The 14777-nt window shown below is 40.4% G+C and overlaps 3 protein-coding genes and 1 pseudogene across 3 annotated transcripts in view; 3 read left to right on the forward strand and 1 right to left on the reverse strand.

Annotated features, from left to right (window-relative positions):
- Nucleotides 1-14777, reverse strand: part of LOC145440563 (profilin-4-like) — a 230990-nt gene that overhangs the window by 130396 nt on the left and 85817 nt on the right. The window lies entirely within an intron of this gene.
- On the forward strand, nucleotides 1617-8191 carry LOC145440765 (uncharacterized). Its single transcript, XM_080318510.1, has 6 exons — nucleotides 1617-1932; nucleotides 2032-2133; nucleotides 2193-2249; nucleotides 5606-5734; nucleotides 5811-5924; nucleotides 7442-8191. Exons 1-6 carry the CDS (start codon nucleotides 1768-1770, stop codon nucleotides 7874-7876), a joined length of 1002 nt encoding a protein of 333 aa, XP_080174636.1. The 5' UTR covers nucleotides 1617-1767; the 3' UTR covers nucleotides 7877-8191.
- Nucleotides 8416-9491, forward strand: LOC145440766 (cilia-and flagella-associated protein 96 pseudogene; annotated as a pseudogene).
- LOC145440548 (small ubiquitin-related modifier 2-B-like) lies at nucleotides 13806-14761 on the forward strand. The gene has a single exon (XM_080318177.1). The coding sequence runs from the start codon at nucleotides 13940-13942 to the stop codon at nucleotides 14246-14248; it is 309 nt and encodes a 102-aa protein (XP_080174303.1). The 5' UTR covers nucleotides 13806-13939; the 3' UTR covers nucleotides 14249-14761.

Here is a 14777-nt window from a genome sequence, read left to right on the forward strand (position 1 = left end):
AAAAATATCCTAAATATAGGATCACTGGGACTTTTGGGGGTTGTATAAAATCCTAAATCTAGGATTGTTGGCAGTCAAAGTCTTAATTAGATTTAACACTACAACTGATATAGTTTTTACAGTGCTAAAATACAGTGGAAGCAAAAACAGCAATTTGGAAGGTGACGTAGGCCTAAATGAGTTCGTGTACATTGTACAATCTAAAAATAGTACGCTCTCTTATTCGAAATTTCATGCAGGTGACGTCATTTTTTGAGATGCGATTGTTGATATAGGCCTACAATATTCTTTCCAATTCTCTACTAGTTGCTCACGATTACCCCTGACGAGTGTCAGTCGAAAATATTTGGGTTCATTATTTCAATATGAATAATTGAATACACTATTCAATTGTATACTGGAGTTCTGTACCTCCAAGAAGCTATTCAAAGGACAAACTATAAATCGTTCCATCAATTTCTATTTTACTTGACAATATGCTATTATCAATGACATGAAAATTGTTTATTAGGATCGAAAAAATCACCAAGACTTTATTGATCTTTCATGATGGACCCCTAAAAATAAGTCCGCGGAGTCCAAATGAGTTCATGGAAACCAGTTTAAGAATCCCTGCTTTTGTCCGCCTGGAACACTGTTGCCAGGAAGTAAACCCGACTTTCTGACAATGCACAAGTCTGCTTTAATTTTCAGAAGCTCGATGATAAACACAATGTTGTGTCGATGAGGTGTGGCCATCGACTTCTGATGACCTTCATCCAGTACTGATTTTGAAAACTTTATTGTATTTAATTTTTTCGTAAAGGGGCACTGAGCTTTTAATATCTGAGCCATCTTCTTGGCAGTGAAAACGGTGAAATATACATTGCATAAAAGATTTCGTTTGAATCTAAAATTTCAATTATATTATTCAGGAACTTAAAATTGGCTGCCATTTAGACCTTTTCAGATTTGTATTCTGACTGGGTTCTATTCCGACTTGTGAAATCGCGATGGCATGTTAAAGTGCCGTGGATCAGCGTATAGTAATTTCAATATTTGTAATATAATGGCATATATTCTGTAAAACCTTTACGCATACATAAAATGTCAAATATCACTCGATCACATAGCCTACCTGAAATCGTTGAAAGAAATGGAACAATAGCGACTATAAGGCCCCACCCACTCACAATTGCTTTAAAATTGTATATTCGGCCTATCTCGCTATATTTTAATAGACGTATGTCGATTCATGAGCTATAAAGCATCTCATCCAGTCCGCTGTATCCAGATAATGGAGCGATTGCATGGGAGCGTAAACAATAAATCGTCTCATACCATACGAAGAAACTATATTGAGTTACAAAATGTCCCTTGTTGAAGCTATATGCTGAAGACGGTTAAACAAAAGTAGTTGTATTTTCCAAACAACGTAAATATGCCGTCGATCAAAGCGGTGCATCCAGTAGTATGCAAATACAAGTATAAAACTCTCGTCGCAATGAAAAAATACATGAATGAGAACGTGACGCCACATAAATACGAGTATGGTCTGCAAACATCCATTGAACATAGATTTTGGTGACGGTTTATTTTTTCTCATTTGGCGTAGCAGTTTCTTAGAGACACAATTATTGTAGAACTGTTCGAGGGACGTTGCATTTTATTTTCCATTATACAGATAGAAGTTGGAACTATGGAAGTTGCGAATTATAATTGGTTTAATTTTGACCAGTTCTGTAGTATATTCAATTACAATTGATCGGTTACTTCTGATCAGGTAATATGGCGTCAACATCTCCTGCAGCCGCAAGGAATACGGTCTCACCTGCCCATATCGCAGCAGTGCCTCAAGGTCACGTCGTGGCATCCTTGCCAAATGCAGCAGTACCAACCCCAACAATTTCCGATGATCAAGCCAATTATCAGTCCAAGTTCAAAGGTCTAGGAGTAAGTATAATTGATTACAGTCCACGAAGCCGATTAAATCTTATCTTTATACAACTCCATCGATACATCAGTATGTTCATTTGACATTGGTATTTTAAGATCACTCAAGTCGTCCTTGGAGTGGTCAGCTTAGGATTGGGAATAGCGGTCGCCGTTATCCAAATCTCTACAATTGGATCCGGTATCTGGGGAGGAATATGGGTATGACAGCATGATATATTGTGCGTTTATTATAATTTTGATACATTGATATTTTGCAGTTTATAATCGCCGGGAGCGTGGGCATACTGAGTGGAGCGAAACCCAGCAGATGCAGCGTAAGGAGTTATGTGTAATGTTTAATTTTTGAGACAAGGGATAGGTTCCTTAAATTTTTCGTGTGACTTGAAGACATTCGCTGTTATGACCACTGGCGTTGGCGTAGTCCAAGGGTGGAAGAAGAACGAATCTATCTAACACACTCCCGAATCGGTTTTTCTAGGTACAGTACTAAAAGTAATAAATTTGGGGTGTTTCCAATCTAAAGTCACACTCGGTGTCCAAATTTAGTCATTTACGTTTCACTTTCTGTGATGTTTAGCAATTGAAACCTTCCTAAATGCATGGGCCACGAGATCGGGCTATCGCGCCATCAATGAAATAAAAATAATACTTAATAGCTTATCATTACCATGTTGAAATATATTAGGAAAACGTTTATACAAGTACCCACAGTAACTTGTTTTTATTGCGCATTTTATCAATATTTTACAACGTTTCTTGAGGCTTTCGCGACCCGCACTAAACGGGGTTGCGGGCCGTAGTTTGCCCACTCCTGGCGTAGTCAGAGCGAGGTTCATTTTATTCAGATTTACCGGCAAGAGGTAAATAAAATAAAGCAGAGTTCAATTCAGAACAATTCACCAATCCGACCTTAGTGCGTAATACTTCGGCATTATTACTATTCAAAACGATATTTATCAACACGATATTCGTGAGTCATAATTCGCCATTTGGTTACTAGGGCGATTTTTTTTACCTAAAAAGGAAAATTTTGACTTTTTTTTACCTAAACAAACTGAATTTTGACCAAATTTTCACCGAACGTATGCAAATTAGGTGTTTTCCCACATAATGTTGAAATTGTACCACTTATCTTCATTTCTAGTCCGAACTGGCTGTCCAAACAAAGTAGTTTGGCCTGAAAAAAGTTTTTGGCTTAGAAACAGACAATTTTTTTCTTGGAAAAAAGTAGTATTTTAACGAAATCTGACCCTATGAAGAATTCCAGTAATTACAATACGTATTATGGTAGAAACAATTAGAATTTCTTGTAGTACAACGAAAGATACTTTGCTACATTCTTGGGTAGAAGGTGTATGTCCTTACTAAGAAGCTTGCCAAGAATGGAGAAAGAACGTTCAGCAGCAGCAGTTGTCGGCTGATAACACTCAAGTTGTGCGTACACTGCTGGTGACACACCGTGTTGCTTCATTCTGACAATGTTGTCTACATCACAATTTTTCATCATGCGCTTCTTAATATAAGAATGATGCAATGCTCAAGAAGTCTTTCTTCAGTTAGGATATTGCGGTACGTTAACCATAACACCATGTCTACCTATTTGTTGTTTTTTTGACCGTTTATGATTCACAACAGACAATTGGCCGTTTACAACGGTAGGCCTAAAGTAGGCTACAAGCTGTAAAATATCAAATGATAAGTTCACCGACAGTGCAAAATCTACGATACAAACGAAATGCAGACGTCGAAAAAATTTTGACTTTGTAAACAATTTTGACAAATTTTGACCTAACGCTACAATTTTGCCAAAATTTTGACAAATTTTGACATGTCAAAAAAAATCGCCCGAGTTAGTACTTATAACGTATAGGCCTACTTTTGAAAGCTGTATTCAAATTTTGTATCACATCTCAGCTACCCTGTAATCTACATACTTTATAGATCAAAGCACTGTGAAAACACATAACGATGTGCTATTTCTGGGAGAGCCTTATTACATCTTCGTACTGATGCAATGACTCGAAACTAGTGAAATAACGTTTTGGGCCTTTGGGGTCTAACATGGACTCTATACGTTCTGTACATTGTTTACCACAATGAGAATACTTTATAATATGTGTAACGGAGCACCTGGTGGCCTCATATATGTGGTGTGCGAGACGACGTCGCAATCATGAAATAAGAAACTGTAGGCGTGATACAATTTCCTCGTCCCTGCACCGAGCCGGTCTGATCCGCAGTCGGGCAGTCGAGTGGGGATAATGATGTTGTCATTTCGTAGAAGATAGAGCTTGCTTGCTCGCTGAATCCAGCAACGAAATTTTGATCGACAGCTGTTAACATACAGCTACCAACGTTGGCAAGACTGGCATGACATACCACCTCAATTCTATAGCTTTTCATTTTAAGTCCTAGATCTAGGCCCTTTAGGGCTAGGTCAAGGTCGGTGTTCGACTAAAAGACTACTCCCAGTCGTTTCGACTCCGTCATATTTCATCGTATCGCAATCTTTGTCATGTCTTGAATTGACGAAATTATTAAAACTCTGATACTGAGAAGAAAGTGCGAAGATGAAAAGATTTCCGCATTGAATATACCGAAGCTTGACATTGTCCAATATGACACGGTAATTCCAACATTTGGGATAGGAAAACCAACACTTGCATCATGGAGGATTATATAGTACTGTGCACAAGAGGTGGAGTTTACTTACTTATGGTTTCAGTTTCAGTTTATTAAGAATCTTCATCAATTCAAAACACTACAAGAATGCGATACAATGAAAAGATAGGAAGGTGTCGAAACGAGTCTCTTGGTTATGAAGAGAAGGCATGCATACTGAACGAAAAGTTAAAAGAACAAAAAGACGAGCTACAAAATGAGGTGCCACGTGACGGAAGGCGAGATCGATATCTCAGGTCATGGTCTGGTGAACTTAAGGGCTGACAATATTCAATAAAAATCGCTTGGTATTTCGACTTGAATGTGGACATGCTCGATGACTGTCGGATAGCCAGCGAGCTGTTCCTCAAATCAGGTCCGACACCGGCATATTTGATAGAGAATGATCTTTCCTGTCGACCATATGATAGTTGGACGAGGATGTGCGGATGTTACTGTATTTAATGCGCTTTTTATTCCGAGTTACAGAAGTCATTGAAATTTTCGGGGCAGTGACCACAATGGAACTGACACATAAACTTGGTAATTTCTAGTTTACGCATATCCTTTATGTTTAGGACACCGAATCTTTTGAGCAGTGATTTGTTGGCCGTGCAACTTGGCTCTCTTGGGGCCCTGGCTATAATTCGAAGGACCTAATGTTGTAGTTTTTGCAGTGGCTTGAGAACGCTAACACTGACAGCCCCACAGCAAAGGATGCCATATTGCAACTTCGATTGGAATACGGATTTAAAGAGTATCAGAAGGACCCAGCGCGTCATGTAGTCTCTAAGGCTGTTTATAGCGATTGATGTCTCTTCAAGGACATGTTCGAGTCCAGTAAAAGCCCGAGGTTAATTAACATTAATTGGAAATAACGGTTAAGCTGCAAATTACAACTATGCTCCCTACATTGGCCTATAATGATTGTTTTTCTTTTTATGGCAGGCCTTATAGCGACAATTCTTGGAATGTTTACACGATCTTATTTCCAGCGATATTATAACAGGTGATTGCTGGACTTATACTTTCAATTATTGCCGCTCTGATTGCAATGTCTGTGGTGGGAGTCGAAGGCTTTCTGACAGCTGAATTTGCCTCACAAAATCCGTATTATTATTACTACAACAATTCCACAGTAAGGCGATATTTAACTTTCTACATTGATTCTATACTTACACCCAACATATCGTACGACAATGATCGATTTACAGACTGTTGCAATTTTGCACGGAGTGATCGCCTTCACGTCGTTCTGTGAATTGGTAATCGCCATAACTTATTCCGCCTATTGTTGCAAAGCCGGTTGTGGAAGATTATTTGAACAAGTGAGTTTATCTTTATGCGATTTCCGATATAAAGTTTGAGAGATAATTGGAAGAAGGAATCAGAAGCCCTCACATCATTAACTCAAATCGTATAGCAGACAATCAACTCATATGAGGGCCCATACCGTGTCAATGTTCCCTTTAATTTTTCGCGAGTCCGTGCGCACTCACCAGCTCACTGCGCGGTCCCTTGGACAACGCAGGTCATCACTTCGGCTTTTTTTGTGCGCGCGTTATTGTCAGCTCTTCGACAAATGATTCTCTGCCCAGCTAGAAGCTTCTAATTCCCGTTGTTTTGTGGTATACTTTTATCATGTGAAAATACCTTTTGCCTGGCTTAGTATACCGTATATGATAAATTACTGCAATTTTAAACCCTATGTGTGGATTAAATAATGTATTTATACGGTATACAGTATTTATTTAGTCCTTTGGTGATTAATAGACTACAATTTTAGACCCCATTTATGGATTATATATTGTATTTATACAGTATGCAGTATTTATCCAGTCCTTTGGTATTGCAATACTGTACAATACAACTACACTGATCGTAGCCTGTATCTCTTGTGTGTTTAAAAACCCGAAAAAGGAGGACAAATCCTCCTGAAGGAGGACGTATGGTAACCCTATACGTTGAGCAGGCGTACCGTACCGGCGCTCAACGGACGGTGTTCACTGTTCAGTCATGAGGATTTGTGTCTGAAGCTTGTATTGAAAAAGCGATTAGTGCTGATAACTGCAGTGCCGTGCAGCTGCAATTCATTTATTACGGTACATTATTTTAATCTGTTGTCCGCCTTTACGCATGGCCATGAAACAAACAATTGATTTTCTGAACAATACGGCAAAAAGTGACCGAAACCAAAGTGTCCGAATTAAGTGAATTCGACTGTATATTGAGAAATATTAGCCTAAACGTAGGTCTACCCCAGTCGCTTGAGTTGAGACTAATATCGAATTACTCATAAAATCTACAACGAATAATATATCATCAACTCAATAAACTGGTTTGATAGATGGGGTTGCATTTAAAACAAACGTTGTTTTGAAACACATATTTTCAACAGTGTTTTAAACGAAGGCCTTTTGAAAATAAAAAATTCAAGTTGTAAAATTATGCCATAATTGGGTAAATACTTGCCAAAAAACATGTTGTATGAGCCTACGGACAATTACCACCCGATATAGCCGACGTATATCGATATGGGAAGGTTGGAACCCTCAAAATAGTCGGTTCAACATTAATAGTAAAGATATTTCGTCAAAGGAGCTATATTTACCCTATATTTTCAATTGTCAATGTCAATCCACTGACGTCACAATTGAATATTCGTGACGTCATGGCTTAAAAAAACACAACTAAAAACAATAAAAAACATATTTTAAATTAGGGCCTTGTTTAAAACATGTTTCTTTTAAATTGATTTTTGTTTTAAATGCAACCCGAGCTATAGGAAACAGCTTAGGGAGAGCTTATGCGTATATTTATGATGTCGAAACAATCTTTGTAACAGAACTCAACGCAATATTCGATTCACACGAACAAACAACCGACTACGATGACGAATTATTCCGTGTCCCACCCACCTACTGCAATGTACCAGCAGGATTCACAATTTAGAAACCAGCATCAGATTCCAATGACTAACTACCCGGCATTTATGTCCCAACCCCATGGGCAGCAACAACTCGACGGAATTGGTTATCTGTATGATGCTCGGGGAAACGTTGTATTTCCTTTCCGCCTTCCAGAGCAGCAACAAGTCAGTACGGCTAGTCATCTTCAAAACGCTCGGGAAAACTCCGCATTTCCTTTTCGGCTGCCACAGCAGCGAGGACCCGATGCAAGTACTTATTCTCCCGGCACTGTTTCCTACGCTCATCCATTCAGCGTTCCGGAACGACGACATGATGATACGCAGACGAGCAGTACTGATTTGAAATTGTAGCAGTGAAGACTTTATACAGGAATCGGCGAACCCTTGGCACGCGTGCCAAAAGTGGCACGCGAGATGATTTTTCACGACACACCGAATGATTTTACGCAATCGAGATTTTGTAACCATTGTTCGTCGCAAAAAGTAAAACAGAAGATTTCAAAATAGAAAAAGCTCGAAGATGATCCAAAATCATTTCATAAATCAAGATAGGGCAGAGTTTTTGAGGCAGATTTTAAGTATCTTGAAATTTTCCTACGCGCTTCGCGCAATTTAGTCTGTGCACTGCTTTATATGTATTGTCGTATATTATATATGCATGACATATATGTTTAAATATAATTGTCTATGGGGGTTCGGCACGGCGTAATTGGGCAAAAATAGCTTGAAAGTGAGATTGGTATTTCGTTTGAGCTAATTGAGCGATTGCGGTTTGTTTAAAAACCGCACTAACCCATACATACATTTTACATGCCACGTATAGCCGCTTATGTGGGGATATCAAATGGGCTGGATTGGTGAGATCTTATAGGTTCTTTTACGTCATAATGCCCCAAAAACGAGCCGATGGATTGTTTCCAAAAAGTAGCACACACGAACTCGCGGGATAATGATAAGTGGCGTTCCGCTGCGTTTATTCCTAACTTCGAGCTGACGAATTCAGTAACATCGACTGTAAGCAACTGTCGGCGATATGAATGGCGCCAAGTCGGATATGGAGCGCATCGGCCTCTTCAGCGAGGTCGGATATACCACCATCGGCGATCGGTATTCCAAGTCGACCGGTAAGCCATTCAATGAGTCCGCGTATAAAGGGAAACAAATAATACCAGGAGGGACCAAAACACGATGCGCACTCCAAGCCGGGTATTTTGATAATCAATTTAAAAGAATTATGGAAAAAGAGGCGTACTCTGACCGCGTAAAACTACTACGACAACAGCGCGTTCAAGAGTCTTCTAAAAACTTGGGGAAAGCATTCTTACCAAATTCCAGCACCAAGCGTCCGTCCGGGCTTGGGAATCATTACGGTACGTTCGCCGGGCCGACCAACGCGTTCAGCCCCGTATCGCGTAATCCAAAAGATTATGTTCCCCCGGGAAAAAACTTTGTAACTAATCCCACGAAAAGGGGTACTGGTTACGGATACGTCGGTGTAACGCTTGGTAAATATCAAGAACACGCCTCGGAAGCTTACGATCTTATCAAGGAAATGCGGAAGAAGGATATAGAAACCCACAAAGCCAAACTTCAAGGACCTGCGTTCAAACTTAACATGCACCCGCAAGCGTTTTTCGACCGGAATCCATATAAATCAGACACGCCGCCTGCCCCTCCTAAATCTCCTAACAAATTGCCAGACGTGAAACCCTTCAAGCCAAGCACGCCAGCGCGAAGGATCGGAGGAGCGAAAGCCGGGACCTTTGACCCGTATCCATCGCATTCGAACGAGCCGTACACGATTAAAAAGGAGAAGGAGACGATCACGAACTCGATGGGTAGAATTTTCAATCCGGCAGTTGGCTCCAAGACACGCCCGACTAAGTCGATAGTAACGCAGAATGTGATGAAATCTGTTCACCGACTCAATTATGACAGAATCAAAAGAGTGATGACTTTGTAGTAATCTCGGTCGGTTTCATTGTTGTTACTTGATTTGATCAATGGTTTCAACGTACTGTGATAAAGCTATGGCGTATAGTATGATCACTTGAGCAGTGATCACATGAATGGGGACACACGCACAGTCGCACACCCTTGAGCCAATACGCTGTTAACGCTGGGAGATGACGGGAATGTGTTAATTTGTAAATATTTTACTGATTTATGTTTGTGCGACATGTGTCTATTGTGGGACCATGCGCTCGCGGCGTAAATACTATATATGAACACTATGGACAGAGATTTGGATTGAACAATCGGATTTCATACCGACAAGACAAGATACAGCGTATAATAGTGGAGCACCCGACTTCTTGAACGGTGTAGGTAGGTCGTGGGTTCAATCCGAGCCGGGTCAGAACAAAAATCTTGATCAATAAAACCGGCTTTGGCGCTAAGGATTTCTGGGATAGCGTGGTAGGGTGGTAGGAGACTTTACAAGGCTACGTCAAGATTTTGGCTGGATCAGTAGCTTTATGATTTGGATTAGTACAGCGGTAATTTCTAATGATAATTTACATGCGACTTTTGGATAAAATATCATTCGTTACGGATATGGACTGGATTTGGAAATGAGACGACAGAAATTGTGGAGTTGGACTTGGGTTTGCCTCTCAAATCTGGAAAAAGACATTGCATCTCACATATATATGTAATATCCTGCATATTATCAGTATTAGTTTTATCAATATGATTTCATGAGATCAATGCACCACAGGATCGATATCCCTGGATAGTATATATAGGTGTCGAAACGACTTGGGGTAGTCTTATTGCTGTATGATGCGTAAGGATATGAAATATACGGGTGAAAGCAAATGGCCCGAAAACAAAATTATTGTAACAGGCATCACAACGTCGTTTGGTACTTCTGTGCATCAATCACGCCGTATTATAGGCTCGGTGGACATGAGCAATTGAGCATTGAGCATGCGAAATTATAGCATGTAACACTTTGGCTTACGACACATGAGCGTGGGCATGTGGGTTAAATTACGGGTTATGGGTGGGTTAGAGACGAGCGTTAAATTTAGGCTTGGGTTAGGGCAGGGGTGGGCAAACTTTTGAGCTCACGGGCCACATTCAACATTTGAATCCATTCGCGGGCCGCACTATATAAAATCGGGATTATAAACCAAAACGCAATATTGGTATCAGATTATATAGTGAGGACATGGTGATAATATATATGCTTATTTAAAACAAAACAAACATTGCTTTGATGATATCGTTCACGCGTCAGAAACAGTGGCGAGATTTCATAGGCTGATCGACCTCAATAACCAATTTGTCAAAACTATGGAGATGAAAATCGGTTGTCCCGATTCTTAGAACAGGATGGAAATTTAAATCTGTGAGCTGCGATCTGTTCATAGATTTACTAATTCCACTTTTGGTTCAGTTCCAGGACACACAATGCTGACGGCATCATAACCATGTTAGCTTCTTAAAAAACGCTTCTACTATATGTGTAGATAAAACATAAATACCCTAATTCTACGCATACAGAGAACGAATCTACCTACGACACGCGCGCATCGTTTTACGACACGTGCGCATCGTTTTTTATAAGCACATCACTGAAATCATTTAAACTGGAGTGGCTGATCTGAAATCACACTCGTGATCCGAATTATGACAATCTGATTTACGATTTCTGTGATGTTTAACAGTTGAAACCTTTCAAACTGCGTGGGCCGTGAGATCTGACTGTCGCGCCAGAAATTAAACATAAAAAAATATTATAGGAAGTATTTACCTTAGAACAGTAGTGGTTCTCAAACTATTTAAGACACGCCCCCTTCTGATGGTGAAAGATTTCGCGCGCCCCTTGTCGTCATATCACAAAACGCGACCAAGATGCTAGAAACCTAATGGCTAGTTTGATGGCATGGAAGGTTACGACTGTGGGTGAGAGATTTTTAAATATGAAATTCAGAGTGAATACAAAGCAATAATTTCGAATTGAATGTAAATCGCGCGAAGCACCAAATTTATTTTCAGTTGAGATCAGCTTCGCGCCCCCTTCTGATGCTTTCACGCCCCCAGTTTGAGACCACCGCCTTAGAATTATCATGATGAAACATAAAAAACAAGTTTAATCAAGTCCCTGCATTAGTTTGATTTTTAGTACGCATTTTATCAATATAGTTTCTTTGAGCTCTGGCGGGCCGCATAGAACGGTGTTACGGGTCGCACGCTTCCTGCGGGCCGTAGTTTGCCCACCCCTGGGTTAGGGCAACGCTTGGGGTTAGAATAGCGGTTAATTTAACGGTTATATGTTTCGGGTTAGGGTTGTTTTTGTGGTTATAAAATCACATGCTGAAGTGACGCATGCTAAAGTGTCCCATGACTGTCGTTGTCCACTGTGTCACATGCTCATGTTCATATGTCGGGCAACCGTAGCTTAGGCCTACTTTCCCCCCGCTACAGCTAGTTTTTGCCACAATCTACACTTTACAGGTATTTTAGTCTCCATTAATCAACAGTAAAATCTAGCCTTCCAAATGCTATCAGCGCGCGCTCCACCTGCACCGATACGTCAGACAGTCCATAATTTTTGTCGGTATCAGTATCAGTTTATCAATACTTTTATCATTTCAAAACACCACAAGACCACGATACTATGAAAAGATAGGCAAAGGCCAGTGAGGTGTCGAAACGACTTTGAGTAGTCATTTGTTATCGCGAATGTAAAATACCTTATACCATATTCAAGTCGAAATACAAGCAATTACTACTAAATAAATACAGTCCATCCTCAAGATTACCGGACCACGACTGACCTATCGATCTCGCTTCCCATGACATGCCGCCCTATTTTCTTGTCGCATTCTTTTTCTATACTATCTTCTTTACTTTCATTCAGTGTGCATGCCTCCTCTTTACATCGCCTAGGCCAAGGTGGGTGTCAGATTCCATAGACTACTCCTTGTCGCTTCGACATCTACCTGTCATTTCATTGTATCGCATTTTTGTGGTGTATTGAACTGATAAAATTGCTAATAAACCCAATGATGATGACTTTTCGGTACATTTCCGAATGCAAGTTTTTCCACCGACTACGCCAGGGCTGGCCAACCTTTTTAGCCAAAGGGCCACATTCGATTGACGAACTATTGCGCGGGCCACTAGCCGCGCTAAGCGCAAAAATTTTTCGAAGTTTATAGCTCAATAATATTGTCTTGTCACTTGACTATATTGCGGGCCTGCAGTATATCGCTGGGCTCAGTTTGCAAGGACTGGAATATTCAGCGCCTGGACATATCAATTTCGAAAGCTTCGACCAACATGCGTCAATCATTTTGTGCCTATAGGTTTCATAGTCGACGGTCTCTCTGCGAGCGCAAACGCTAGGTCGTATATGTTGAACGACACTTTGTCTCGTAATCGAGAATATAGTTAGACTCAATCTGATACATTAGGCGTTCTTTCATTTTCTCAAAGGGGTAACAATATTAAAAGCAAGAAATCGAGTGACAACATGTTGCGCGAAGCGTGTACAAAATATTTACTTTTGATCAATTTATCGCAAATTATTCTGCTTTATTGTAGTGTACGAAGATCTACCAAAGTGTGAATGGCTCATGGAAATGCCAATGCGTCGTAACTGATATTTTAGTCATCACATCTCAAGTGTTGCTTCCAGACTAATCAAATTTTTGGTTGGCCTCGCAAGTTCACAATCTGTGCAATCCATTTTTGATAACATTACCAATTTCGAAAATTACCTCGCGGGCCACATGTGGCCCGCTAGCCACGGGTTGGCCGGCCCTGGACTACGCATTCTACTTCCTGATTGTAAAAACGCTTCAGATAGGCGAATTAATTCGATCGGTCTCAATTTTCCGGCATTATTCATCCAATGTTGTCATATACCGTTAAGTGAACTCACTATCTGTTTTTTCATTGTCGCTCAGTCGGACCGGTTGCCTGGGGTTAGTTGAAGGCTGATGCACATTGCACAGTGGCATGGCGACGCAACTTCCCTGCCTGGCCTGGATAACGTAATCAACAATGCGGCTAGGAGGAATAATGACGCTAAAGGGAGAAATGCATATGCAGTCATGCGAAGCTGTCGGAGAACTTCTTTATTTTGAAGGTGATCACAAAACACAACATTCGAACAACCATCAACATATGAAACGCCGCAAATGGTAATATGGCAATTATCGTTTGTTCTGATAGATTGTGCAATGCGTATGATTGCACAAATGAAGTCTTCATTTTGTAACGAAATCTTTTTCATTATCACGTGACAGGGAGAAATTTCACGCTTGAGGTAGTATCGCTGGCGGGCGCGCGTGTAGAATCCCAACTTCGTCTTGTCTTAACCTACCCTTCCAGTGAAAGGCATTAAACAGACTTTTAGTTTTTTGAATCTTGAATATTGTGAAAAATTCTCCTCGCGAGATGGCAGATGATAAATCGAAAGCAGTGAAGCCCGAAGGCGAGCAGCACATCAACTTGAAAGTGTCGGGACAGGACGGATCTATCGTTCAGTTCAAAATCAAACGACACACGCCTTTGAAAAAACTTATGCAAGCCTATTGCGAGCGTCAAGGCATCACGCTGGCTACGATGCGATTTCGATTCGACGGCCAGGCGATCGCGGAAACAGACACGCCTAACAAGCTCGAAATGGAAGACGACGACACTATTGACGTGTTTACACAACAGACGGGCGGACAATATTACGCTGTTGAAATGTTGAACGCATGATACCATGTACATGAAAAGCTTCGGGACTTGAGCACAGACTGCAATGCTATGCTTCATTGTATTTTGATATGAGGGAGTTGTAAATTTTATAACTCTTGCAGTTCGCCGTTTGCAATTCACTGATATCTATTTTATCTTGGTCGGATGTGATGTAGTACTACAAATCAATGAACGGATAACCCAATACCTGCCTATGTCACAAATGTGAGATGTTTGTGTTATTCCTACTATACAAATGATGGAACGCGGTCTCTAACGCGGTCTCTAATACTGACTTGTCCGCAGAATGGCAAAATATGTATTTTCCGTTGCTTCATTGAGACCAATTGCTTCAGTCAGTGACTTTTTTCTGTTTTTTGGATCTTAACCGCCAAGTTGTGTGCATTTTCTTTGAACATGTTATCCATTAAGAATTCGATGAGGTTTCGATAGCTTTCCATTTCCTGGGTTCTTGTTGTTTTGTCTCATGCTGCAGAAACACGTGACTGATATTGTTTTCTTTGTAAATTGTAGCATTTTTTTTAATAAG

This window comes from Botryllus schlosseri, chromosome 6, assembly GCF_051294905.1.
Source record: "Botryllus schlosseri isolate E-star chromosome 6, Bs_hap1, whole genome shotgun sequence".
In the NCBI taxonomy this organism is placed as follows: Eukaryota; Metazoa; Chordata; class Ascidiacea; order Stolidobranchia; family Styelidae; genus Botryllus; species Botryllus schlosseri.